At 42.4% G+C, this 27,958-nt stretch overlaps 1 protein-coding gene across 1 annotated transcript in view; it reads right to left on the minus strand.

Moving 5' to 3' along the window:
- Positions 1 to 27,958, minus strand: part of NTNG1 (netrin G1) — a 299,231-nt gene that overhangs the window by 165,437 nt on the left and 105,836 nt on the right. The window contains exon 3 of the mRNA XM_063135534.1: positions 27,302 to 27,939. Within this exon, the coding sequence (XP_062991604.1) occupies positions 27,302 to 27,939 (638 nt within the window). The remainder of the gene's footprint in view (positions 1 to 27,301; positions 27,940 to 27,958) is intronic.

The following is a 27,958-nucleotide window of genomic DNA, read 5'->3' on the forward strand; positions in this document are numbered from 1 at the left end:
ACCTGTGGATGTATGCCTCTGGCCCTATTCCATGAGGTCATGTGACTCCCTGACAGCCTTGTCGCTGACATCTATCTATCAACCATGGATGTCTACAAAGGAAAGCCTACTCATGAAGGCTTTCCATATATCCTGGAATCCAGATCATTCAGGGATGCAGTACACATGAAGGTCTACATGGGTGGCTTTTCCAATGCAGATGTCTACACCTAATGCCTGGTCACTGAAGGCCGGGCAAATGGTTCTGTATGACCACAGCTTCATTCTACACAGCAAACCCCTCATGCAAGGCAGACGGGAGCTATTTTGTTATCCTACTTGTTACTAGAAAGTGGTCAGAGAAAAATATATATAAAGCCCTAAACAACTTGGGACCAGGCTACCTAGCAGGCCGCATTCCCTTATATATACCCAGGAAACCTTTAAGATCAGCAGAGGAGGCCTTACTCGTCACTTCAAAATGAATGGAATGTTGCCATGAAGAAACTCAACCATGGGCCTTCTTCTGCAGTGGCACCCACCCTCAGGAAAACCCTCCCTCGTGTGGTTCGGCAGGCAGGAAATGTGACATCTTTGAAATGCCTCCTGAAAACACACTTGTTCACCCAGGCTTTCGCCTGGACTGTAAGTTAACTAATTATGCCACTCCATTTTACTGCTCCTTGATTTTCTACTGTAGTTGGAAGTGTTTTTAATGCTGTGTTTTAATATTGTGTTTTTAATATTGTATTTTTATATTGTGAATCTCTGAGAGATTTTATTACATTCAGCACTGTATAAATAAAATAAAATAATAAATAAATTGAAAACAAACCTTGGAGCACTAGCAGTTCTTATTTTGGGGGTGGTTGTCATTGTCTTGTTCTGCCCTGTCATGTGTGGAAATGTTCATAGAACCATAGAAAAGTAGAGTTGGAAGGGGCCTATAAGGCCATCGAGTCCAACTCCCTGCTGAATGCAGGAATCCACCCTAGAGCATCCCTGACAGATGGTTGTCCAGCTGCCTCTTGAAGGCCTCCAGTTTGGGAGAGCCCACAACTTCCCTAGGTAACTGGTTCCATTGTCACACAATGTTCTTCAGTAAGCCCTAATGATTTTGGGGTGGGTGTGTTTCTGCTCAGCCAGCAGCTAGGGAGTAGCTGGGCAACATACTAGTGGTATTAGCATAAGGCCAAACTGGGAGATCGTATATCTGCTGAACTGGGAAATCAGATCTCTACTGAACATCTAAAATACAATAAAAAAATAAAAATGTGGGGAGTGATTTGGGCAGGTGGAAAGGCAGATGTTTAACCTTCCCTGCCTCATACAACTTTTCCCTTGCCCTCTTGTCCCCCAGCTGTTTTTCTTTCTCCTAGCTGTGTCAAATACAGATCAGTGAATCGTGGCTGGGAAAGATAGTGCAAGAAAGAAGCAGCAGGCAGGAAGAAGGGTTAATCACATCCCACCGGCCACTTCTACCCTCCAAATCATATCCCCCTCTGATGCTTTTTATGTATTTGGCTGATACTTTGGTGGCTTCTCTTCCACTGAACAGCCAGTTTGGCCCTAACACAGCATTTTATGAAATGCTACAAAGTGACAGAGCTTCGCATTGGCTCCAGGGGTTGACTATACCCCCTTAGCTGTAGGTTTCATTGAATTTCACTTCCCACCTGGTTATCTGTTCTACTTCCATCTCTATCCATGAATTGCACGCAAGTGTTCCTTTAAAATAAAAGGAAAGTAATCTAAATATATGACAGATGTGCAAATTCCCCCCGAGGTAAATGTACTCTAGATCCAGAATAGCGACAATGTACTTGACAAAAGTCATCACGCAACTTGCTGTCACATTGTCACCTGTTCATGTGCCTTGCTGTGCCCTCGGCAGCTGTCTAGGAGCCTCACTGGTTCAAGACAAGTCTCATGTATTTCTCTTGGGGCAAGTCTTCCTCTTTCTGTTGATCTGTTTATAATTTACCCTGTTGCATCTCTGAAACACTCATGCCCTAAAAAATGCACAGATGAATACTGAGCGTTTTCATCACAGTCCTAAGACACATCGAAGCATCTTCATTTAAGGCACTGAACTCGAAAACTATCTGTCATGATTGCATTCAGCATTACTGGCATAACTGGAAAGCATCAGAAAGAAGCATTTTGTTATGTCAAAACCTGACTAACTTACAATGTATTCACCAGAGATAGCTTCTTCCTTGATTGAAATATATGATGCAAGAATTTGGAGTAGGTGACTTCAGGACATAATCTATATAAATAAAAATGTAAATGTTCGTTCGAAACAGACGTTATATCTCCGAAAGTTCTTCACCGATTGCTTTGAAATTTTGACACAACGTTGCATTTGAATACGCGAGCGTTGTTATGTAACTATGTTCTATATGGGGTCAAAAGTTTGTCTTAAAATCGAAGAAATAGGCCTCCTCAAAACCAGTCCTGCTGATCATTGTGACATCGCCAGCCAGTAGGCCAATCCACTGCCTCAGCCTCTTCTCCTATTTGCATGTTCTCTCACAATTGGCTGAGTGAATATAGATGTCACACCTGTGACAGTTACACGTTCTGAAGAAAGGTAACTGCCAGGAGTTTCCACTAACCTCCTCACCGTAAAAACATCCCTTTTTTAAAACCAAACAGTAGGCCAATCCACTGCCTCTGCCTCCTCTCCTATTTGCATGTTCTCTCACAAAACTTTGCAATGGCACGCGGCTTGCAGTAAAAAAATTACTGAGCAACTAAAAATATTGTATATCCACAAGCATTGTGAAATTAAACATATTAGAAACATCCGCTTTGTCTTTTCTTTCTTTTAAGTTTAACCAGACTGAGCCACAGCAACGCGTGGCAGGGTACAGCTAGTGGTATAATAAAAACATAGATCTGGAATTAAATACATACCCTAAGACTTGTCTCATAAAGAACCTACACATGATAAGAAGCCTCCAAGTGACTGTAGCAGATATCAGCTCTATCAACCCACAAAAAGAAATTCCACTTCCTCTCTAAACACTACTGTCTCCAGCAGCAGCAGCAGGCTTCTTCTAGCAGCAAAATGGGAAGACTTAATCATTCAGTGACTTCCTTGCAGTGGATTCCTTTTTCTTTTTTGCTACTAAGTCAAGAAGCTAGGTGCTGCAGGAGGCTGGGAGAGCAACTAGGTTTGTGGGCAATGTTGCAAGGGGCTGCCTGTGGCATACATCTGTGGCTGTAGCATCTGAAAGCACAAATATAGCTACTACAGTCACTTGGAGACATCTCACCACATGGAGAGACTATTTAGGATGCGTGAATGAGGTCCTAACCTCCAAATGTACCTCTCAAGCTTAGTATAATGGAACTCTTGTGAATTCCCATTAATTTCAATTGGGAACTGCACAGAAGACATTATCAGCATTTCAGGGTTTGAGACATTCCTAAGGGAAGAAGACAGTGGTACCCTTCTGGTAGCTCAGTAAGGAAGTGTAGACTAGAACTAAACACAAGGAAGTGATGTTCAGAAAGAGCAGCATATCCAAAATAGATGAACTTCCAGGGCAGTCAGGACACAGCAAAGGGATGCAGTTTCCGCACACTTTCATCCAAAACATCATTCAACATAATAACGTTGCCTTCTTAGACTCCAAGTCTCAGTACAACTTTTCAAGCTCTTGGCTGGTCCAGACAAGCCTGAGGAATGCAGAGATCACCCGATGAAAAACCCAGTGGGGCACTCGTGTATGAAACAGCCCCATACAAAATAAACTCAGGGAAAGGTGGTTCAGGGGTTTGGATCTGCATCACTTGATTTCTCCGCTCAGACTGCGGTTCCACTGAGAACCATAATGTCTGAGGGGATGTGATGTCATACAAAAGTTCTCTCAATGGGATTTGAGATCTGGGATGTACGCCCAGTGATATACATAAACATATGCGAGCCAACCCTACAGTATTACTCTCATCTGTCTCAATCAAAAATCAGATGGGGAAAGAGAGAAAAGGAGGTACAATTAATATGCTTCTGACAGTTTCAGTAAATACACTTAAACCCCCCACCTCTGTACCTGTATTGTCCCAGAGTGCTAAGCAACAAAAAATGAATCAAATCAGCTAATCAGATATAAAACTCAGAAGCAATCAACAATCCTGCTGCTGTTTTGTCACTGGTAGCTTACATTAAAAATATATAGTGTTTGGGGAATTGAATTGCTGCTTTGTTTCAATAGAACAAATTGAATTAAAAGGAAGAGATCCAGGTTAATTCTCCCCCATCCTCTGGAGAGCCTTCTAGGCCTCATGACCAATGCAGAGATCTAATTTAGGGACCAACTTATCCCATTCAAACTCTATTGTTCCGGCCCGTTCAGGTGCTAATGCTCTAGTCAAAGCATGTTCTCTCTCTCTTTTGGCTTCCTTGAATGCTTCTGTGTGCCTCAAATTTGTTTCTTCTAAATCAAAATGGAGTTGCGGACACATGTGCAGCTTTCAGTGGCCCAGTTGTTTCATGTAGGATGACAAAAGGAAGCTGGTTTTAGAACACACCAGACCCTCTCTCCTTCCTTCTCTCCCTTTCTTTTTAAACATAGGGTGCGCAAAGCTTGTCTTTCTCTGCTAGGGCTCTGCCAAGAGAGAGAGAAGCTTTGGGTGTCTGTGGATCCTGTGGAGCAGAGGGTCTTATTGTTCAGCTTGTCCAGGGAGACAGAGGATCAACAGCATCCTCCGGTTTGACATGTGCACAATCCAAAAATCAAACACTGGGTCAAGCAAATGGTGGACACCAAACATTTAGCACATTTTAAAGTAAAGATTGGTTTGGGAAAGCTAAGGCAGCGCTTGCAGCTGATTTGAAGGCAATCCTGTTGCAAACCGAATTAATTGCCAAGCAACTTCTTTCCTGGCCAAAGCCACCTTCTTGAATATTGAACGTCTCTTGTGAGGGGATTAAAGCAACCAATCGGTGATCAGCAACGTTTCAGATGGCGGGTGGTGGTGGTTGTACTCTCCCAGCCGAGCAGATCAGGACTTGGAACATCCCCACCACCTGTCATCGCCTTTCTCCTTCCACTGGCTACAGAAGAGCTTGGCCTGGGAGAGTCTGCACAGGTGCAGGTGTCCTCCTATCAGCAATAAGTCACCCAGAAGCCTAGAGGCAAGCTGGGAGTCGAGGCATGAAGCTGGGAGTAAGCAGCTGACTCTGCACTTGAGGTATAAGATGTGCAGACTAGAGTTCGCACAGCAGATTTCAGTGGAGGCTGTTGGCTCCAATTTCAGGGGGCTGTGAATCCATTCTGGGCTTCAGCCAGAAGCCATTCCAGCTGCAGAAGCCTATCCCTAAAATAGATTCAGCACCTTGAATAGCTTCTTTAGAGTTCTGGCTGGTTCTGAATGAAACCCAGGGTGGATTCTCAGCTCCACTGAAATTGGAGCCACCCGCCTCCACTGGCAGGTGTTTCTGATACCAACTAAGCTGGTGGCAAGAACACCAGCCCCAGTGGTGGTGGTGGTGAACCTGCCTGCTGTGTGAGCCCCCAACCTGATATATTTGCTGCCTTACAACCAAGCTCATTTCCCAATGGTAGAGCTGCCTGCCCAGTAAACATAACATTTAACTTCTGATGTGGTGTGAGCAGAGAGGATGGGAACAAGCGGGGAAATCAGGGCAGGGAGGAGATGCAGATGATGGGCCACCAGTTAGTCATCCTTGCATCAGATGATGGTGGTGGTGGCAGCGGCAGCCCATAGTTCTGGTAGTGATCCGGGTTTTGAAATGATCACAATGGGAAGAGAAGGAGCGCTTCCTTTATAGCTTGGTTATCCTGGCATTTTGCTCAAGCAGCTGGATGCTTCAGCCCCATGTGTCCCACCGGTAATTTCCTAATGCATTACCTTGTCACTCATGGGTCTGTCTAGCAATGTTCATTAGGCAGGTATGTGACAGCATCCACTAATGTATGTCTGGGGCAAGAGAATCGATTTCCCCCTCCCTTGCAAAGGAGAGATCTTTAATAGTAATACTGTAGGGGAGATTACGAGATGGAAAGTGCACACTGATGGAGTCTACTGTAATACATTACCGGGCAGGAAAATGTCACTGATGTATCACTTACAAAATATTATCATCCTTTTTTTTCTATGGGATAAAAGGGGAGAAGGAAGTCCAGTTATGTTTGTGGATGAAAAGGTGTCCTGGAGAGGGTGGGCCAGCCTGTTTATTTATGAACTATTTGAAAGCAATGAATGCAGCTTGAGTTTAATGACAGAGCTAAGATGTGGTGGCCTAGATTTATGTAACACAGGACATGGTCTTGGAATCAAGATCACGCCTGAGTGTAAAACTGCCTCTTATGATACAGAGGTAGAGCATGTGAATATGGCAAAGGCTGAAGACACGTTGATGGTTTGTTCTCTGATATTTCTCTTTCAGATAATTGAGGAACTGTCCAATGCTTTATTAAAAGCAGCTCACTACATCCTTCTGCAAATTTTCCAACATCAAACAGATGGTTATCCTATTAGCAATCATTTGCATTTCACAGGTTTTGTAATGATTTATGTGTCACATGTTGCTGAGCACATCAAAAGCAATCAGGGGCAAAGAACTACTCAAGTGTGAAAGCGTACATCTTGGGGCAAACATCCTTGCAGGAACCAAATCTGTGTCTTTTTGCATATTGTGCTATGGGAGTAGTGGTGGCAATTAAAATTTGATCCTCAACTCCCTCTGCCTCCACTATATCACTACCATAGCTAATTAGATTTGGGTCAGGGCAGCAAATAGGAGCCTGTATTTATAATTGTTCTAATATGGTGGGAGGTATATTACAGGCACAATTACATGTTATCTCTGCAGACAGATGGGTGAATCTGTCTTTCGCTTTCTACAATCACATTTTTTTCAAGCACAAACTTATACTGTCTTGCTTCCACATCAGTTTGCACAAGTTTTTTTGAAAGCCTGCAACACAAAACCGTACATGCTTTCATGCAGAGTTCTTCTAACACACACATGAAAATGTCTCTGCAAAATCAAAATCCGTAGTTTTCCTATGCAATTTCCCCTTATATACACATTTTCTTTTTACAAGAAAATCCCCCTAGTACATGCTTTTTGGTATGCTATTTTTGTATGCATTTTACTCTAACACACACACACTATATGCCTTTTTTGATTGGGGAAATGCACCATGGAATTTGGAGAAATGTGAAAAGCAAAGAAGTGTTTCAGTTCACTTCATTAGTTCAGGAACTTCAAAATAGGTCAGTTCATAATAAAACGCAAACCAAATAAATTTCTTCCCAATCCTTGGTTTGCAAACCCACATTGGCTGAGATTATGCAAATGTGTAAGGGGGAATTCCAGTTGATAATCAACATAGCCACCAATTTCCCCCTGCAAATTCCCCCTCAGGATTTAGTTTTCTTTTCCCAGCTGTTAGACTGGGAAGAGGAATCATGCAATAACATTGAGAACTGAAGAAATATGTCACTTTCTCACATCTTCAGCCGTAAATCCATTCTATGCCATTTCCATATTAACTATCCTTTAAAAAAAATCACATGACAATCATGTTTGACTATGTAATTAGTACTTATTTTTAAATGCATTTTATCTCAAAGCACACATTCATCAAAATACTTGTTGTTTTAACTCCCCCTTCCCAAAGGACCACCCAGGGACCTTCAGCTATTGGGCGGTATAAAAATGCAATATTAAATAAATAAATAAATAAATAAAGGAGATGTTTTTGGGCCTGAAAATTGGATCAGAACATTCAGAAAGAAGGAAATCTGGTTGGTAACTAAGTTCCAATCTGTACATTAGAGTCCAAGACACGTTTTTAGGATGTTGTAAGGATGTTTTAATCATGTATGCTATATTGTTAATCAGTTTTTAATGTGTTTTATATTCACTGTTTTCCATGTTGATCCAAGTGGAGAGGCAGGTAAGAAATAAATTATTATTAGTAGTATGACGTGGATCAGGTCCGTTTGTGAAGATCAAATGCCTGGAGCATCCCTATGTCATATCACTTATATGAATCATTCCCTAGCCTAGGGACGCAGGTGCATCCTAACATGGTTTAGGGGTGGGGTAAAAGTCTGTGATTTGCAAAGTAAGGATCGCCAAATTCTTTATGAAACTGGATATCCTTTATAGCATCTAAGTTCCCTGCCCATCCAGATGCTACTTTTCTAAGCGTGCAGTCAAGGCGAAAACAGCAGGAGTGAATTGCAGGCTTATGTACTTCTCTTAGCCCACGTTGCATCAAATATTCAAATTAGACTGTACTGCATTTATTTTTATTTGGGATCTCCCCGCCCTCCCTTTCAAAGCGGACATTTGCTTCTGCTGTGACTGCATTGATTGTCCTCTCAGTAAAATAGCATCTGAAACAGGTCTCTTGTATTGTCCTTGAGATTCTGGCTGCTGGATGATTTGCTTTTCTCCTTTGATTCCATAAAGGACAGATGCTCCATAACGTTCCATTTCAAAGTCATGGAGAAGGAGAATAAAGAGACTTGGAAATGTCTCCTGGCAGTCACAGGGGAATGAAAATGTGTTCTTTGCCTTCCTGCTGGTCCAGGCCTTGTGTAATTAGTAGAAGCTTTGGTGCCAGATAATGGGGAGAATGATTGGTGGGGCAGGGGGTGGGGAGAAAGCATGCTAATTTTACCTAAGTGGAAAGAAAATATGGTTGAACATTACTAATGACATTTGTATTCAAAATGTGACATATATGCCACTTTTTTACAAACTTCTCCACTGATGTTAATTCATTGGTATGTTTGTAATATATAGGTTTTGTAAAATAAATAAATAAAATTAAGTCCAAATCCTTTTATACTGTCACATGCATGATGATTTCCATGGTCAGGCAATACAGATTCTGGTAGAGGATAATAAGCAAATGACCAATTCCTTTCCAGCTCTTCTTCCTTTATAAGATATCCTAACAATACCATTTCTGGAGTACTAAGGATTTCACAGTCAGTTCCGCCATTTATTTTTTCAGGATTTCTTGCCCAAATTCCTATAGCACAAGCCCACAACATATGAAAGGTGACATCATTAAGTGTTTGACACTTCTAACGATAGTCCTTTTGTACATTTTCAGTTGAGTGGCAGACAGATAACAGGTTTTTGCGAATTGTGCTATGGGATTGGTGACGGCAATTAAATCTAGAGACCCAGGTTTCTAAATCTAGAGATGTTTAGTTTTTTTCTACACAGAGAAAAAGGTGACACCAAGGGATAGGGCTCCTGGAATAAATGAAATAAAATGGAGGAAGGTCCTGTCCCCTGACATCATCTAGCGTCCAGTGGCTAAACCAGAGTGAATCCAGATTCCGGGGGCTAAACATTTCCCCATCCCTGCCATAGAGATTCTAAGATTGGTTTTTTCTTGCAAAAGTACTATTGCAAGAGCAAAGAGGTAGTGATTGAATATCAGAAATAGGTTCATTAGTAATCACCCTTGTTTTGGATGATGCATACTCTAGCTGAATCATTTTTAAAAAAACAGTTACTGATCAAAAGGTCTTAATACTGTTGGTAAGGAAAACCATTCTATCCAATTAAAGGCATTTTTGACATCCAGAAAAACTATGGATTCTTTGGACGTGGTGGGTGGGGTCTATGGACATGGTGTTTCGGTCCTCAGGGATTGCTGCCAGTACTTTCTTCAAGGATTGGGGTTGCAGTTGTTTATAGAACAGCTTTAGAAGAGAGACCTTTTTGGGATTCCTCCTACACTGTTTAGCAGAACTAGAATCTATTATGTATGTATGATGTCTAGAAGATTTGGGGTTGCTCCAACTGTATATATTGACTCCATCGAAAAGAACATCATTTGAGAATCACTGACATTGGGTGACATGAAAGTTCTGTTTGTAGTATTATATCCATCATGTGATGAACCTGTATGTGTGAAACACACAATACACACTTAATTTTGGACTGAACACTGTGGGATTTTGAAAACTGCAAGCCTGACTTCGTGTGTTGGGCACATGGAAGGTTAGTTTTCCTTTGCTCTTTTGGGAAACTCTGGCTGTGTGAGTGGGGAATGCTATTTCCCATCTTCTTTGGTACTCCCATTTTTTTCTTTATTTTACTTCTAGAAATTCTGTTGAATACAGACGTTATACAAGAATGGCTTACACAGATGGCAGCATTAGAGTCAAGGAGCAAGTAATTCATAAGCAAAAATACTAAACAAAACAATTTTGGAGGATCTCATCTCTCGCTTCTTTCTCTCTTTTTTACTGTTTGGGAGATGAAAAAGATTGGAAGACAGTGAAGGTTCCCTGTCTCCTACTATGAACATATATTTGGATTTCTTATTATTTTCTTTGGAATATACTTAGATCATTATTTGGCAATATAAATTGCAGGTAAGTGCCTCCCCAGTCTCAAACAGGACCATGGAGAGGGACAAACAGCAGCAAAAGAAAAAGAACATGGCTACTAGCTATGTCTTTAAAGTGATATGTGCTTTGCATCTAAAGCTCCATCTAGTACAGCATTTTCCTACTAACAGCAGGTAGTCAGGCACACCACCTTTTGGGCAGAATACTTGTCCCTTGCCACACCTCCCATGGCAGCCATTTTGTGGTAGTGCTCAGGACAATTTTTCCATCTACAGCAGTACTTACAAAGGAACCAAGCCTGAATCTAAATTGGCACAGTTTGCAACCTTTACTGTGTGCATGGAACCCTTGCTAAAGCCACAATAGTATTTCAGTCTGGCTGATAGTATTTAAATAACCAGCATGGCTCTGGAGGCAGGGTGGAAACCCAACCATTTGACCCCAGGCAAGAACCTAGGGAAAACTGGAGCAGCTCACTCAAACTATGCTAACCTTGGCTAATGGATGTTGAACTATTTCATTCATTTTTATTCATCATGCTTTCCTTAAAAGCTTTTGAAGTGTTTATAAAAGATGAGCACTCTTTTTCTTTAGTGACATACTACTGTAGCTGTAAAATGTTTGCTACTAGCACCAGGGAATTGTGAATTAACTGACAACATCATAAGCATATAAGCTGCCCCCTTCTCATGATGAAATTTGCAATTTAATTGGAAGAATTGTGAGTTGCAGTTACTCCAAACAGTGGTAAAAATCTCAAAGGAATTGAAGAAGCTTGTGCAAGTATTCTTGAAAATAAAGGAAACTTCAGGTGCTGAACAGAAATGCTTTAAACCATAAGGACTCCATGATCTTCAAGTTGATGTATTTTTATCAGGGGGCTTTAAGAGTTGATTTCTAAACATTCAAAGTTAAATATTCTTGGTAAATATGAAACAAGAGCATATCTTTTAAGTGTTTATGATGATTATTTATTTATGTATTTATTTATTACTACTACCTGTCTACCCCTTGATATAATAAAATCTCTAAGTGGTTAACAAGCCAAAGTATTAAAAATCATGATTAAAATGCTGTTTTCATAACAATAACAGCTACAACAAAAATAAATAACAGAAACCATAAAAAATCAGTTTAAGAACAACAAAATAAAACAAATGGAGCGCCATCATGATATCAATTACAAGCCAGGAAAAACTTGCGTAAACAGGTATGTTTTCAGGAGGCATTTAAAGCTTACATTTCTTGAGCTCCATCACACCTACTTTTTTTTTTATCCAGTTTTCATCTGCGGTTTTCCCCTCCGTTTCCTTAGCAAGGAACGTCTGTGCATTGTTGCGCTCTTTCGGCTCATGTATCTTTTCACCTGGAGCGCTAAAGCTTTTAAAACTTGATTTTGTTCTGGCTTTATACTGTTAGTTTTACCCTACCCAGTGCCTGTTTACCCTACCCTGTGCCTGTTTGCTTTCTCTTCCCCTCCTTATTGTTTTATTATGGTTTTATTAGAATGTAAGCCTATGCGGCAGGGTCTTGCTATTTACTGTTTTACTATGTACAGCACCATGTACATTGATGGTGCTATATAAATACATAAATAATAATAATACTATGCTGGTGAAATCTCCCACCCTGCCCCCCTATGTTCTCCTTTCCCCTGCAGTTAATTATTTATTTTCAAAAAATATTTATTTCTGCCAAATACAATAGTACAGCAGCCTGAAAGTGCGCAATTACGGTAAAATAACACACTATACTTCCCCCTAAGACCATATTAAACAAACTGCAAGGAAGGGAGGCTGTTTGTAGGAAGCAGAAGGGAACGCATGGACCGAGACTGTTGCTGCCCCTTGGCTTGGGAAAGGTTTCCAGGGGAGGAGGAGTGAAGGTGTGTTTTGCTTGTTTCAAAGGGTGGGCAGATGAACATTCATTTTAATGAGTTTCTTTTGTAAAGGTGGCCAGGCTCCCTCCTTTGCTCCAAGGTAACCAAAATGCTTACATCTGTGTAATTTTTAAAGATAAAGAGATCAAACTTGGCATGGTGATAGCACTTAAGGAGGGCTTTAGCCACCCCAATATTGAATAAGATCGGTTCATCCCTTGATTTTAAGTATTTTTTTTTAAATAGAAATAACCAAAAATGCTTGCATCTGCATAATTTTTAAAGATAAGGAGATCAAGCTTGGCACTGTGATAGCTCTTAAGTAGAGCTTTCAGCATGCCAAATTTGAATCAGTTCGGTTCATCCCTTGATTTTTCAGGATTTTTTTTTAAAAAATGCCCCCTTTAAAACCTTTTCCTGATAGTCCTCCAGTACAAAAGTCCACCTGTTTGCATTAGTGAAGGATTGATTTTCCTTTAGCCATCCTGATGAGGGCTAAGTCAGCAGAGATGACATCTGAGGCAGACAGCTGAAATGAACTTTCCCACCACCACCTTCCTCCTAGACCTTTTCTAGATGAGGCTTTTATTGTGTGCTCTCCATTACTCACTCACAGTAGTTTACAGGTGCTTTAGATGATGTTGTAGTCATTCCAGTGCTTTCCAACCACTTTTGCAGATTTTTTTTTGGGGGGGGGGTAGAGAAAATGTGGTCTTTTTTGGAATAAAGAAACAAAGCACAATTAAGTTGCATTATTTCCCTTTGTTCCAGTATACAACAGCACCACCTAGAGATTACGTAAGGGAATGTATGGAAAGGCAGGACAAGAAAAAACATTTATGTAGAGATCTGATCTCAATCCTATGAACAATCTTCATCTAGGAAAGCTCCAGGAGTGGTAAGAATGTAATAAACTAAGTAACTATAAATTAGCTACACCTTTAATGGCAGGTTGCTTTACTCTGCCTAATGCTAGGACCAGCCCAACCATCTGGTTTAAATGATAAGTATTCTACTTGCACTAAAAGTAAAATGATGAACATCCCACTTGACCATTTTGGAGCAAATATCTGACCATTCATCACTTCTGTAAACACCTAAAAAGTACGTTCAATATAGCTAAAAGCACTAGACAATTCTCTTAGCTATATCCACTGAGGACCTTTTAAGTTTTATTTTATTTTTACAAACCATATCCTAAACTATGGAATGAGGAAATAAGTATTTGCTAAAGATTTCAGGCATTTTCCTGAAAAGCAAGCATTTAGAGTCATGGTATAATTGTTGGCATGCTGACAGAAGAGGGGAAAAACAGAGTAAACTATGATTTACCACCCCTTCCCCAAAGGGTAACATTTGCAGACTCTGAGGTAGATTAAATTTAAAACTGATAATATAAGGGACAAAATCTGAGCTGCTGTTATTGCTGGGACACAGCTGAAAAGCCCTGGGGCTTAAATACAGAAGATTCCAGCAGAGGAAGCGTATAAAAATAAAATGAAAGGCTTAATGGTATGTATAGCAAAAGGACACAGAGATATTTTAAGTTTCAGAATAAAGGAGCCGTATTGATGAACTGAGCAAATGTTCCCTGGACTTTACCTTGACAGTCCCTTCTGAGAGCACAGAAGCAAAAAGTCATTCCCAGCGATAGAAATTTCATCATCTGAGCCTTAAATATCTAAACTTTAAATATCTCCCATGTAACTGCATTGCAAAAGGAAATAATTTCAGAAACAACACTGCCTGATAGTGTCTTTGGACTTCATAGAGTGTAGGAGAACAAGAAGCCCAAATGATTTGCTACTGCTGTTTTCTACACTCATTTATAATGCCTGAAGTTCAACCATCTGAAGCCCATGTTTCCCCTCCCTGTCTTGGGAAGCAAGAAGAACAGAAAAAGTGCATTACTTCCTGTGTCCTTTTCATTGGGTTAGATCTCATGTAACATGAAATCATGGATTAGTGTTATGATAAGCTGGAGGGGTCTTGGACCCATGTGCTCCTCCCTCCCCTGATTCAACTTAACTATGGTTAGAGGAAACCAACCAACTTCATAAGAACATAAGAAGAGCCATGCTGGATCAAATCGAGCGTCCATCTAGTCCAGCATTCTGTTCACACAACGGCCAACCAGCTATCGACCAGGGAACCACAAGCATCCTCCTACCTATGTTCTCCAGCAACTAGTGTATACAGATTTACTGCCTCGGATACTCGAGGTAGCACATAACCATCAGGGCTAGTAGCCATTGATAGCCTTCTCATCCAGGAATTTATCCAACCCCCTTTTAAAGCCATCCAAATTGGTGGCCATCACTATATCTTGTGGAAATGAATTCCATAGTTTAACTATGCACTGTGTGAAGAAGTACTTCCTTTTATTTGTCCTGGATCTCCAACCAATCAGTTTCATAGGATGACCCTGGGTTCTAGTATTTTGAGAGAGGGAGAAAAATGTCTCCTATCCACATTCTCCATAGTATGCATAATTTTGTACACTCTCAGGTCTCCCCTCAGCCTCCTTTTTTCCAAGATAAACAATCCCAGCTGTTGTAACCTTCCCTCATAGGGGAGATGCTCCAGACCCTTGATAATTTTACTTGCCATTTTCTTCACTTTTTCCAGCTCTACAATATCCTTGTTTAGGTGTGGCGACCATAGATTTGTATAAAGGCAGTATGATACTGGCAGTTTTATTCTTAATTCCTTTTCTCATAATGCCTAACATGGAGTTTGCCTTCTTTACAGCGACATCACACTGGGTTGACATTTTCATTGAGTTGTCCACCACAACCACAACATCTCTTTCTTAGTTGGTCACCGCCAGTTCAGATCCCATTGGTTTATACTTGAAGTTTTGTTTTTTTGTTCTTCAAACCATGGTTTACACACCTGGCTGGTTTCCACTAAGCATATTTAAGATTATCCAAACTTTAGGGGTTGGTCCCTGAAACTTTCTCCAAAATGGAATCCAGCCCTAGGGCTGAAAGAGGTTCTTCACCCCTGGTTTGGAGAAACAAACAACATCAAACCATGGTTTATGATGCTGGCTGGTTTTCCTGCCTAGATTATGGTTAAGATTAACATTAACCTTAGCGTTGCATCCAAACCTTAACCAACTTTAAGGTTTGGATGTAAAACTAAAATGGTTAATTGAAAAGAAGACGTGAAAGCTTCAGATCTCCTCCTCATGGCCACACCAGAGAAGGAGAGGAAGAAGCACATAGGCCTGAAGCTCAAACTTATACCATTAAATGATAATTTTGCATTTCATTCAACCCAGGTCATTATACTTTCAAGCAGAAGAATAACTTGTGGGAGCACACATATGTCTTCCAATGGAGCTCTTAGTGAGAGTTTTCTACTACTGTTTTCTAGCCAACTGCCTGGGGGACGTTTTTAAATTAATTAAAGGCATTCAGGGACTGTAAAATTGTCTTTTCTTCAAACAGCATAACAGGAAAAGCTTTCTTGAGGTCTATTCACTTTGTCTAGCTTTTTAAACTCTCTCTATGGTTAGTAATGAACAGAGTGGACGAAACCTCCTCAGTCTTCCTTCCCTTTCTATTCTCACCCAGCCAGACTTTATTTATGCATTAGTGGACCTTTTTAGCCATTAGGACCATCTTGCTCCAGAAGTTAATTAACACAAGTGCCATAATTTAATACAGTTAATGCTACTTGATGCCCTCTAATGTACCTTCCATTAGTGATATTATTGTAGTATTACCCTGTAAATTAAAATGAGATCAAGATGAAGAGAGGCTCTCTTTAATTAAGGTACTGGCACATTGAACTCGCCCGTTATTCACCCGAGAAAATCGCCCTGATTTAGTGAAGGAGGCCATCCATAAGTCAGAATTAGTTTATGTGGATTATTAGGTTTCTTAAATAACAGCTGCACAATGGGGTTGCTGAAATTGCTAACAGCCACGTTTCCTTCTCCTCCCTTCATTATCTTAATAAATACACAATGAAAGGTAACAAATGGAAGTTGAATAAACAACTCGAAATGGAAGAACTGAAGGTTTATCACGAGAATGCAGGGTTTCATCTCTGGTGCAATATACATTAGGCTTATTTCACAGCAAAATGCAGCTAAATGAGAAAACAAATTGTTCCCCAGCTTTAATGCACTGGAAAGGATTTTGTTTAACTGCTATTTTCAGTGTACTAACTTTAGACCTCACTTCTCTCTGTGTGTGTACATCTTCAAAGGCCACAGGAAACAAATAGCATAATTCACAAATTATCTATTTTGTTCCTGGATCATCTGATTATTACTGGGCTTTCAGATGAATTTTGCAGACTACAGTCTTTTGCAGATATTAACTATAGTTGAATTTCAAATATCATTAATTCAATTGAAGTTTTCCCATACAAAAAATGAGGACTGCGTTATTTCATATGGCTTTTTGGGGTATTTCATTTTGGTCAACTGTTTGGTGCCATTGCCACTTCCTTACTGTCACAAGGTATTAATATTCAGTGCTTTCTTTTAATCAAATTGGTCTTCTAGCCATTTCTACATCCCCAACACAGGCCCAGTATGGCTAGCAATAACCGCTGTGTGTTGCTTGAAACTCACTGAAGATCTTAATTCTACAAGGAAACCATAGTTAAATTTCCCAAGGTAACGCCTGCCCCTGGGCATGTATAGGGAGACATCAGAGAGACCCACATGTCACCTTGCAAGCGGAGAGGTAGAAGGGGACGGAAAACTCTGGTTTGCTTGGTGCAGTTCTAACACAAACCACAGATCCACTTCAAACTGATTTATGGCAATTTTTTATCCATGGATTATATCTGTCGATGTCATGCTTAACAAACTTGTTAAACCTTATGCCTCCAGAAAGCCAAAGTGACTAAGCTCTTAGTATTAAATTGCCCATCTCAAAATGGAAGCTACAGAGTTAAGACCTGTGACAGTTCTTGTACTTCTGTCCTTTTAAGATGCTCAGATATGGCAACTTATTTCATCTTCTGCTCCCACGTTGGGCAGCAGTGCTGGGGTTTATCACTATCCTTTAAGGGAGGCTGTTTAAAGTTTCTCTTCTTCCCCTTTGGTAGACCCTAACAACGGGCTCTCAATGGAAAGCTTTGGGAGACTTGGAAATTAAGTGAGCAAATCCTACAGAGATGTGGAACATAATCGTGGGTTTCCCCACAGAATCCTTATCCCTTTCTGTATCCTGATGCCCCAAGGGGTGACAAGGTAAGCCACTCTTAACGGGGTGCCTAGCTTGTCACTAAATTAAACCCACTACAGAATAGCCCAAATGGATGGTTAGCTGTCACCACCTACTGAATACAGAGAACTGGATATGGTAGATTGGCGGAAAGCCTCCAAAGCAGGCATGTGGGCTGAAATATTTGTAAGGCTGGGTGGGCAGGCGGAGTTCGGGTTGTGGGATTTACATTTTACTCAGACCTTGAGGTGCACTAATCAGAGCCAGGTGGAGAACGGTCAGGTGAGTGGAGTTAATTACCTACTGCGCACCTCGACACATACAGTGTATACACAAATACAAATTTACATCTGAGTTACTATAGATCAGGAATTCTAATATAACACTCAAAGTGCCTAATAGAGGTGCACAAAGACCTTGTTCAAGGCAAGTCAATGGGAGGACCTTCACTATTATTTACTATTGGGAGTCAGAAACCTTTGCTGATCTACTGCAAATAGCCAGAGATGTATTAATAGATCCTGATCTACCTCCTGCCTGCCCCTGTTTATAATGTATTCAGAATCCCCTCAGCTGTACTTTAACCAAACATTTGGATTTATTCACAGAATACACTGAATTTGGCAGTTCAAATAAACTGGATAAATTCTTCTTCTTCTTCTTCTTCTTCTTCTTCTTCTTCTTATTATTATTATTATTATTATTAATTTATATAGCACCATCAATGTACATGGTGCTGTACAGAGTAAAACAGTAAATAGCAAGACCCTGCCACATAGGCTTACATTCTAATAAAATCATAATAAAACAATAAGGAGGGGAAGAGAATGCACCAAACAGGCACAGGGTAGGGTAAAACTAACAGTATAAAGTCAGAGCAAAATCAAGTTTTAAAAGCTTTAGGAAAAAGAAATTTTAGCTGAGCTTTAAAAGCTGCGATTGAACTTGTAGTTCTCAAATGTTCTGGAAGAGCGTTCCAGGCGTAAGGGGCAGCAGAAGAAAATGGACGAAGCCGAGCAAGGGAAGTAGAGACCCTTGGGCAGGTGAGAAACATGGCATCAGAGGAGCGAAGAGCACGAGCGGGGCAATAGTGTGAGATGAGAGAGGAGAGATAGGAAGGAGCTAGACAGTGAAAAGCTTTGTAGGTCAACAGGAAATTACTTCTGAAATGGTCTTAACTTTTAACGTAGACAGGAAGGTTAGGTGCTGCAGCAAGAGTTGGCATTATTCTTCAACCTCCTTGGCCAACGAATAGCATGTGTCATGTCCCCCTGGTTTGGAGGCTCCACATTATCCTGAGGAGGGCTCAGATTCAGATAGGTCACAGGTAACCCCACTTCAGGGGGAGACCTCAGCACCCCTTCTATACTATGTTGCTCTCCCATCATTTGATTCAGAGGACCACTGCAGTGCCCTCTGTTCCTCAGCCATGCAAGAAGTGTGAGACTACAGAAACTGACACTGGCCCTTTAAGAACTGCAGTCAGCATCCCGCAGGGCTGGAGCCACTGAAAGACCAGCTCTGCTAGCCATCTTCAGGCCTCCGCTGACTGGCCATTTGCTGGAACAACAGCTCCTTATGGGAGAGCTTTCCAGTCAGCACTTCATGCAACAACATGCTTTCCAAGGTCCAGCCTTGCTTGGTGTGACTCAGAACAGACAGTGGGCACTTTGTACAGACTGCTCCCCCTGGGTCTCATGCCTAGACTGGATAGCATGGAGCTTAGAAGCTAACTCCAGCTGAAGACCCCTTGCGCGGGACTTGGTTAAGCATTTGGGGGCTTTGCCAATGGAACTGATTCAGTAGCCAAATCTGCATGAAGGTGTTGGCAGGGGTGAAACAAAGGTCAACCCTGACTGTCCATGTGAGGAGGTAGACAGGAAAGATGGGAGGAAGGCCAGAAGAAACACTGGGGCCTTGGGTTGTAACAAAAGGTCAAACTTACAATTCTTAGGCATTTTCTGTAATTTAATTGTAATGAAAGTGGAATTCAGCATGGCTCTTCTTATGTTCTTATGTTAACTCCTAGTATCCTGACTCTCATTCACAGCCACCTTGCATCTCCATACTGTTCATAGCCACCTTGCATCTTCTGGCAGGCCTACCCAGTCGAACTTTAGATGTCTAGCTGCTATTTTAATAATGTATTAGTTTTATACGTTTTTAATCAGTTTTATGTATTTTACAATATGTTTGTTTTTAATGTTGTTCCCTGACTTGATCCAGAGGAGATGTGGGTAAGAAATAAATTATTATTATTATTCTCTTCCATGTGTTCACAGCCACCTTGTATCTCCACAGTGTTCCTCAACTTTCCAGAATGTGGTCACCTCCAGAACCAAGGATGTAGCCAGAATCTCCCAAGCCTGGCAAAGCTGCTTCCAAGCAAACTCTTATGGCAAAACGAACTGCAAGTTGCCTTAAAGGCGTGATTGCCATGGGGGTGGGATGGAGAGCTATTGCCATCTCTAATGACAATAGCAGTTTCCTACCTGGAGCAAATAACAGCTTGGGGGGGTATTTTTGATGGAATCAAGGTGTGTGTGTGTTTGGGGGAGGGGGAGCGGGAAGGCTGATCCTCGCTTCCCATGCCCCGTGGTCCTGATCCCGATCACACACTAGAATGGCCACTTATGAATCCCCCCCCCAAAAGAGGAAACACATCACCATGAAAGAGGCCACAGATTTGCATACAATTTGCACACATGCATTTATAAAGATGCTAATGTAGGAATAATTATTATAAATGAGAAAGAAATGCAGTGCATTGTCACCATAGTGTGGGAGACTGAGAGCAAGTGACCTGTATGCCTGCCTCTTTGGTCTGCTGTTCAGGTGCTAACATTTCTTAAGGTTCTTTGGGCAGTATCCTATTGTGCTGGAGTGAGCACTTCCACGGGGATTTTGCGGTTCTATAAGCAACCTGAAATGGATGAAAATTCTTGTTTCTGGAACAGGGCATGTCAGTGATTCCTGTATCCTTAACAATTGAATAGAAAAGGTGTCATTTGTATGCATTCAGTACCTGGTGCAATTCCCTCTTCATCACAACAGTTAAAGCTGCAGGAGCCTTGCCCCCTTTTGTATCTGATCACTCTAGTATAGCTCCTGCAGCTTTACTTGCCTTTTCTATACAACTGTTAAAGATACAGGAGCCCTGTCCGGCTTTTCATATGGTCACCTACCTTATCCCAATCCAGAAATGACTGCTTCCACTTGTTTCCAGAGTTACTTTTAGAACTGCAGAATCCCCGTTGTACTAGCAGTCAGTCCTGCTGGTGCAAAAGAAGCAAGCAGGAGCACAGCAGCAGTATAGGATACTGTTCTTAATCTCTAAACCAGACCTGCAGTCTTTCAAATAGAGGACACCTTCAAACAGGAGACAGTCTTCTAGTAGCTCTTCAAATAAAGGACTGTCCCCTGTAAAAGAAGGCACATGGCCACCCTCCCCCATGGCTACTATTGAAAAACACATCAAACTGATACATTAAATGCAATCATGTATTTAATGCAACTTGTAGTAATACAGGCCCACTTATCTTAACACTGGGTGATCAGGGCTCTACATTATAGGAAGATCCTATGCATATGTAGCAGTTTTTCCTTTACAGGGATGGGGCCCTCTGTGTGACATGCAGGGAAAACGCCTGAAAACGGCTTCCGTGACAAAGATTCTAACTTTTCTGTTCCTTTACTCTTCGTTCTGAATTTTGACCTGTGAATGTCAACCCTTGAATTTGTGAGAAGAAGGGAAAAAAGTGAGTTAAGAGTTTTTGTTTTCGGAGGATAACTGATGGTGTAAACAAGTCCTAAAAGATAATTTATCCAGGTACGTGGGCAGCAGTCCAAAAGGACTATTGCAAGCCTAGAGTAGCCTCTTGCAGCAGACATCTGGGTGAAATATAAAGCTTGCCATCCCTCATGAGGAATGGCAGAAGTATCATGGCTTGTTCTTCTCTGAAGCAGCAAGAGTAACCAAGAGCGAAAGCTGTGCTTTCCCTACTTGTGGGGGAAAAGATTAAGCTCTTATCAGTGAAATGGAGGTAAGGATCCCCATGAGTTATAAGAAGGCGGGGAGGAAACCTTCCAAGAGGTGTTTTATCAGCACCAGCCGAGTGCCAAAAAAAGAAAGGAAACTCACATGAATTTAATCTACTAGGATAGGATTACACAGCAGATAACCCCTTTGTAGTATGTATGTCCGATTACCGGAGGGTTTAGCCAACAAGCAACACGATCAGATAAATTCTCTATACTGTCACACTTAATTTTTAGAGCCAATTTGCTACGGGATTATTGTGAGGGGTTTTTAAAGCTCCCTTTGGAAGGCTGCTGGGTTTTTCAAAACGCTCTTGCAACAGGCTCTCTCTCTCTCTTTCTCTGTCGCTCTCTCCTGTTTGCCTCCTAATTTTTATTAGCAAACAATCTGTTCAGCTGGGGAACGGAATGCTCTTTGAGCTTGATGGTTGGGCATTTGGGCAATGAAGAGGACACACTGCTTCATATGGCAGGATTATTTCTCAGGAGTGTGTGTGTGTGTGTGTGTGTGTGTGTGTGGGCAAGTAAGTTATTATGAGGTCTAAATGTCATCACAACAAATGCTTCTAAAATAAAATGAAAGCAGAGGGTTGGGGGTATAATTTACTCTTTAATATACCCATGAAAAGACCATTCAGCTTCTCTGTAGAAGTTTGCCCCTTCCCCAAAATCTGAGATGGGGGCTGTCTTGATGACATCTTTGCCCCGGGGTGACTCCAAATCTGCGCTGCATCGGTTAGATGAAGCAGCTGCAGATTTGAAGCCACCCTGGGGCAAAGAAGCGAAGATGCGCGGCTGAAAAGTTGGGGACTTACCCCGACTTTCCCAGCCAGAGCAAGGTCAGCCTGGATCTTCCTCCAGTCTGTCCTCACTTGAAGCCACTCTGGGGGTGTTCCCAGGTGGAAGGCGGCCTCCTATTGGTCACTGGAAGCCACGGGAGGGGGTGGGACTGGCGAGCCTAATGGCCGCCGGAAAGCCCACACTGCTTTTCCTGGTTAGGACAACTCGCTGCTACTGTGCACCAGCAGGGTTTGGTAGTGGAGCAGTGCCAACCTGGCGCTGTGAAGGCAGCCCTGGGAGGGGAAAAGAGATGTAACTCCACATATTTGCTTTAAAACGTCCATAAACTGCACCTCTTGTTGGACAGGAAAAGAATGAAATATACAAGATGTAGAAAGGCAATATTGCCCCAACAGCTACAAAACAGATCTCTAAATAACATTACTATTCATCAGTCAAACAATAGCTGTGCATTTAAATAACAATTATGAATCCAATGGCATTTTACCAGTGTTCTGACATTTTAAATTAATAACTGCTAATGTGTGTTAGAGAAAGGGCAGGAGGAACATTAACTATGGCGCAAGCTATTTTCCCCCACCCAATTTGAATGATTTCTTCTCATTGAGAACACAATTTCATCGGGAGGCTGTGTCGATAGGTTCAGACCTAAGTTACTCCCTGCCTTAGGTTTTCTGTGCGACGTGATGAAAAGATAAGCAGATATTTGTACTGAACTGAACATACCCAGAATATGATGTGGACAGCTAAAAATTAGACAGCTTTTCTTGCATTTAGAACAAGGACAGGGGAGTCTTCAATTATTATTATTTTTTAAAAAATATGTACAGCTTTGTCCCAGGAACAGGAATATACAAAGTGGGGTTCTACCATTTTAGCTGGAGCAGCATCTAATCCATCGCTAGGGTGGCATGGGCCTACTCCAGGGGTGCAGAATTTCAGGCTTGCAGGCCAAATGTGGTCTGCCTGGGACACCGGTCTCCAAGGGGCCGTCTATACGAGGGGAAAGCACAGCGGTGGCTGCGAATCTGCACTGCGTCAGTTATATGATGCAGCCACAGCACTGCAGCCACTGTGCCAAAAGCTGTGCATTGTAAAAGTCTGGGACTTACTCCAACTTTTTAATCCGGGAGCGGTCCCTTGTGGAAGATGATTGACCACCTTCCACCAGGAAGAGGGCCGGGGGGCGGGGGGCTCTGGTATCCAGATAACCGCCAGAAACCCCGCATTCCCTCCTTGGCCTCAGGATTACCCAGTGCCACTGTAGGAGGAAAACCATGGGGTTCTGAAGGAGGCACTGCCAACTCAGCAGCCAAGACAGCCGCTAAGTTTCCCAGGAGACCATACTCCGTTCCCTCTACCAATGATCATTTGATGGTTTCCTGGCTTTTGTGTCCTTTTTTCCCCAATCTAAAAAGTTGAAATGCCTCACCTTAGGCTTAGTTAAACTAAAATATCCTGGTACTTTCAGTATCCTGGCCCTGCCCTGTATTTCTTTTGGCCCCACTCACTACTGAAATAAACCCTGCAAGAGCATCTTTGAAACTGGGCCTCAGACTGAAAGAAGTTCAGCAACCCTCTTCTCTACTCCCTGCCAGGAAAAACCCTGATTCCATCATTCACCTTGAGGGTGTTCAGAGTTGTATGCATTGTTAAGGTCCTGAGAGCCACAAAAGGTGGAGGCAAAGGGCTATAATGGATCCTTTGCCCTTGTCACCAATAGTAGAGGGGGGTCCAAGTGTTCTTATGCAGGACCTCTGCAGTTGGATGGTGGCAGAGGGCTACGTTTAACACAATCATACCGACAGCTGATACGGTGTGTGCTAGGAATGGGTACCAAATGCACCCTAGAACTTTTCGACTCTTTCAGCAAACCACCAGCATGGAGGAGCAGGCCGTAAGACTACAGAGTCATATATTAAGACTGAACACTGTCAAGAGTTTGGAACATAATAATAAAATCAATTACTGATTGCTGATGACTGCACTTACTGGACAGTCTGTATTCTTCTAACATGTTGAGCCAGTTTTTTTTTTAAAATATATATTCAGCTATCAATAATGCATTAGGGCCATTCTTGAAATTTACAAATGCTTGAGGATCCTATCTATTTAACTATCTATCTATCTCAGGTGACAGCAGGGTTCGGCAAGGGATTGCATCAAACAATCCTGAAGCTGGATTGGGGGTGCTGCACACAGTACCCAATGCAACAAAGACAGGATCCAAACGTCCAGCTAACACATGAGCATTGCTCAATGTGGCTAAGGATAAGCCGGGGAAGAGCAACCACTTTTGGGTGAGGGTCCCAATCACCCACCAAGCACGCAGGCCAGATGATGTCGTTCCCACCCATGACATCATCTGCCCCCACCTTGCCCACTTAAAAGAAAATCTATGTGCCAGAGAGAGGCTTGGAGAAAGGAACTGGTTGGGGCTTGCAGGAGTGGACTTCTGCAAGGCCCAGCCAAATTGGTCGACTCCTTTCCATGCTGCTCATTTCCAAGTCAGGTCACAAGTGGCACAGGAAGGACGCGTCCGGCTACTGCAAGTTGCACTGAGTGGTGTGGGGGAATCCCCATCAGAGATTGGAGGAAACAATCTCTAGGGGGAGGGGCTTGGAGGGGGCAAGGGCTATAGGGTGCTCAACCCCCAGCGAGCTAGATTGGGACCCAGCATGGGCCAGGTTAGGCCTGCGGGCCTGAGGTTGTCCTACCTGGGATAAGCCTTCCCATGGCTCAGACAGGTCCTGGGGGTTCTCTATCCACCAGCAAGCTTCTTACACTACTCCTGGGCAAGTGATCAGAGATAATAGGACGTTCAAAGGCAATTCACCTTTCAGTATCCTGCAAAGAGTTCAGCTGTGCTTTGAGGGCCTGAGGGCTGTTGCATAGAATGGAGGTGTGCAGGCCTGATTGCTGATGTGCTGGGACTTACCCCTGAGTAGGCTTGTACAGAATTGTGCTGAGAATTGCTTTCTCTGTCCTTGGCCCTGTCCAGTGCCCTTAGCCCTAGCGACTGCTAAGATGTGGTCCCCAAATCCCTTTCCAAACTGGAATGTGTGCCTGCTTTCCATGCGTTTAGTGAAGGGGAGGCAAATTCTAATCCCCTTCTGCTATCCAATGCCAGTGTATAACTACTTGGAGGGACACCTTGTTCTGTATGGCTCACTCTTGCGGCCTCTGACAGCGCAAGAACCAAGCAAGAGCCAATTCGTTGAAAAGCAGGGAAATATAAAAGGAGCAGATATTTCTCCCTATATGGCTGGTTAATCTCATTAACACAAGATGCCCTCCCAATATCTCATAAAACATTTAGACACCTCTTCAAACATAGGTAAAGTCAGTGAAGTTATTGACACACCAGGAGCAGCCCAACAATGAGTCAGAAAAACTGAATGGTTTTCTCGCCCACCAATTACTAATAAGTGTCATAATCCACCAGGGACCCCTCTTGCAAAAACCTCGGTGACCCTGTTCAGACAATACAGTAAGTCATAGTGGTTAAGCATTTTGAACTAAACATTATGACTTACCGTGCAGTGTAAACCATGACTTAGCATGCTGTCTGAACCATTTCTAACCATGGTGGCAACATAACCATGGTTTAAACACGTTCACTAACCATTTGCTGCAAAAGCGTTAGTGGCCTAACCATGGTTTAGTGTGTTGTCTGAACAGGCCGAGTGAAACAAATGTGCATAAGCAGCCTGGGTTGGATCCCACACTGGCCCCTCAATGGTGGCCCAAATCTGCCACCTTAGGTGGCTTCACCTTGCCTCATAGCAAAATGCCATGTCTGCTCCCACACTCTCATTTAGCCACCAGGAACCAGTTTTACATTTTTATCTCTCTTCTTTAGTTCATGAGATGGTGCGTGCAGTGGGGCAGTGGAGCCAGGGTTCGAAGCGATGCAATGTCAGCATTTTTTAAATTAGCATGGAATGCTGATGCCATCCCCCTCCGAATTCCCTGTTCCTTCTGAGCTTAGCTGAAATTCTCACAGTAACTGAGGAGAAATGAATTTTCCCAACTATAATATATCATTCTCTGTTGTAATGCCAAGTATTTAGAGGTGGCTTGGTCTTGAATGAACACTTAAGACCCATTAGTTTCACAGAAGTCCTGCTCCTGGTGAACTGGTTTGTTGTTACGGATCCACAGAACTGCCTGAAATTTTGGACTCTCCTTAGCTATGGGAGCCATCACAATGAGTGCCTGAACTTCAAAATTTACTACACCATTGGATAAACATCATCCTTTTATGAGGTGGTGTACTTCTCTCTCCCCCAACCCAACCATTTATGGGGAAACTTCTGGTAAGCAGCAAATCTATCTCCCCTCTCCTTCCAATATGTGAGAATGGATAGGTTGTACTGGATGGAGTTAATACGCAGCTTGTGCCCAGGGCATCCAAGGAAACAGCTGTCTCAGTCTTCCCTAAACCTGGTGCCCTCCAGATGTGTTGGACTGCAGCTTCCATCATTCTCAGACAGCATGTTGGCTAGGAATGATGAGAGTTGCAGTCCAAGACAACTGTAAGGCACTGCATTGGGAAAGGCTGAAGTTAACTGCTCTGCTTGCCTCTTAAACTGGAAAAAACCCAAATTAAAAGACATTTAATCAAATGGTATTCTAAAAACATGGCACTTGCCAAGCTATGTTTCTGCAGAAATGCGTATCGATTCACATGTTCCCCGGATCGTGGTCTAAAATCTAACTGGTTTGCTGGTTGATCTAAATTGGGTGGACAACTTATGACCCTCCAGATGTTTTGGATTACAACTCCTACCTTCCCTCACCACTGGCTGTGCTGGCTACAGCTGATGGGAGTTGTAGTCTGAAATATCTGGACATCCATGAGTTGCCCACCCCTGGTCTAAACTTTAATTAAGGCTTTAAATGAGCGAATTGCAATCATGTCTCTCTGGAAAGGATATCCACAAAATGGTCAACATTTAAATTACCATGGAAATTTTCTCTTAGAAAGGAAAAGAAAGGTAGAGGATTAACGCCATCATTCCAGTTTGTTTTTTCTTACCTTCCAACTACTCTTATGTCCGAGATTGCATAAAAGTAGCGTGCCAGGTGTTGCGGATCCACATATATTTCCCCTGTGGCTGGCCTAAGCAGTCTTATCCTCAAGTCTGTGACAGTAAAGAAATCTCTTAGGTTCTTGGTTGTGTCGAGCTGACCATAGAGAGAAGCCATATTGTGAAGCCGAGGCCCGGCAAAAAAGGCAAACCGATCCTTAATCTCAAAGTGGAGGATTTTACTGTTTGCCATGTACCCCATAGAATACTCTTCTGTGCAAATGATTTCTAGGACTGTTTGTTGGGATAAATCCCTCACCGTTTTTGGTTCCATGTTGAAAGCATTTAAACAGTCTGTAGCATAATACTGATAGGGCTGCCACGTCCGACCATAGTCGAGGGACTTCTCCAGGATCATTAGGTCTGGGCGGCCGGATTCAAAGGTGATGACTATGTTGTCCGTTAGCTCAATGGTTTTGTTCCAATACAAGGTGATGTTCACCTGGAGAGGCTTGGGGTAACCCTTCCAAGTGGTAGACTGCCAAAAGGTGTAGGGATGCCTTCCTTCGGCATCGAACATCAGTTCAGGTGGATGTGCCAGTTCATCAATGGCGGCATCACACTCATTGCACATGTAGGGATTCCCCTGGAAAGAAGGGGAAAAA

This window comes from Elgaria multicarinata, chromosome 1 (assembly GCF_023053635.1).
Source record: "Elgaria multicarinata webbii isolate HBS135686 ecotype San Diego chromosome 1, rElgMul1.1.pri, whole genome shotgun sequence".
NCBI classification, from domain to species: domain Eukaryota; kingdom Metazoa; phylum Chordata; class Lepidosauria; order Squamata; family Anguidae; genus Elgaria; species Elgaria multicarinata.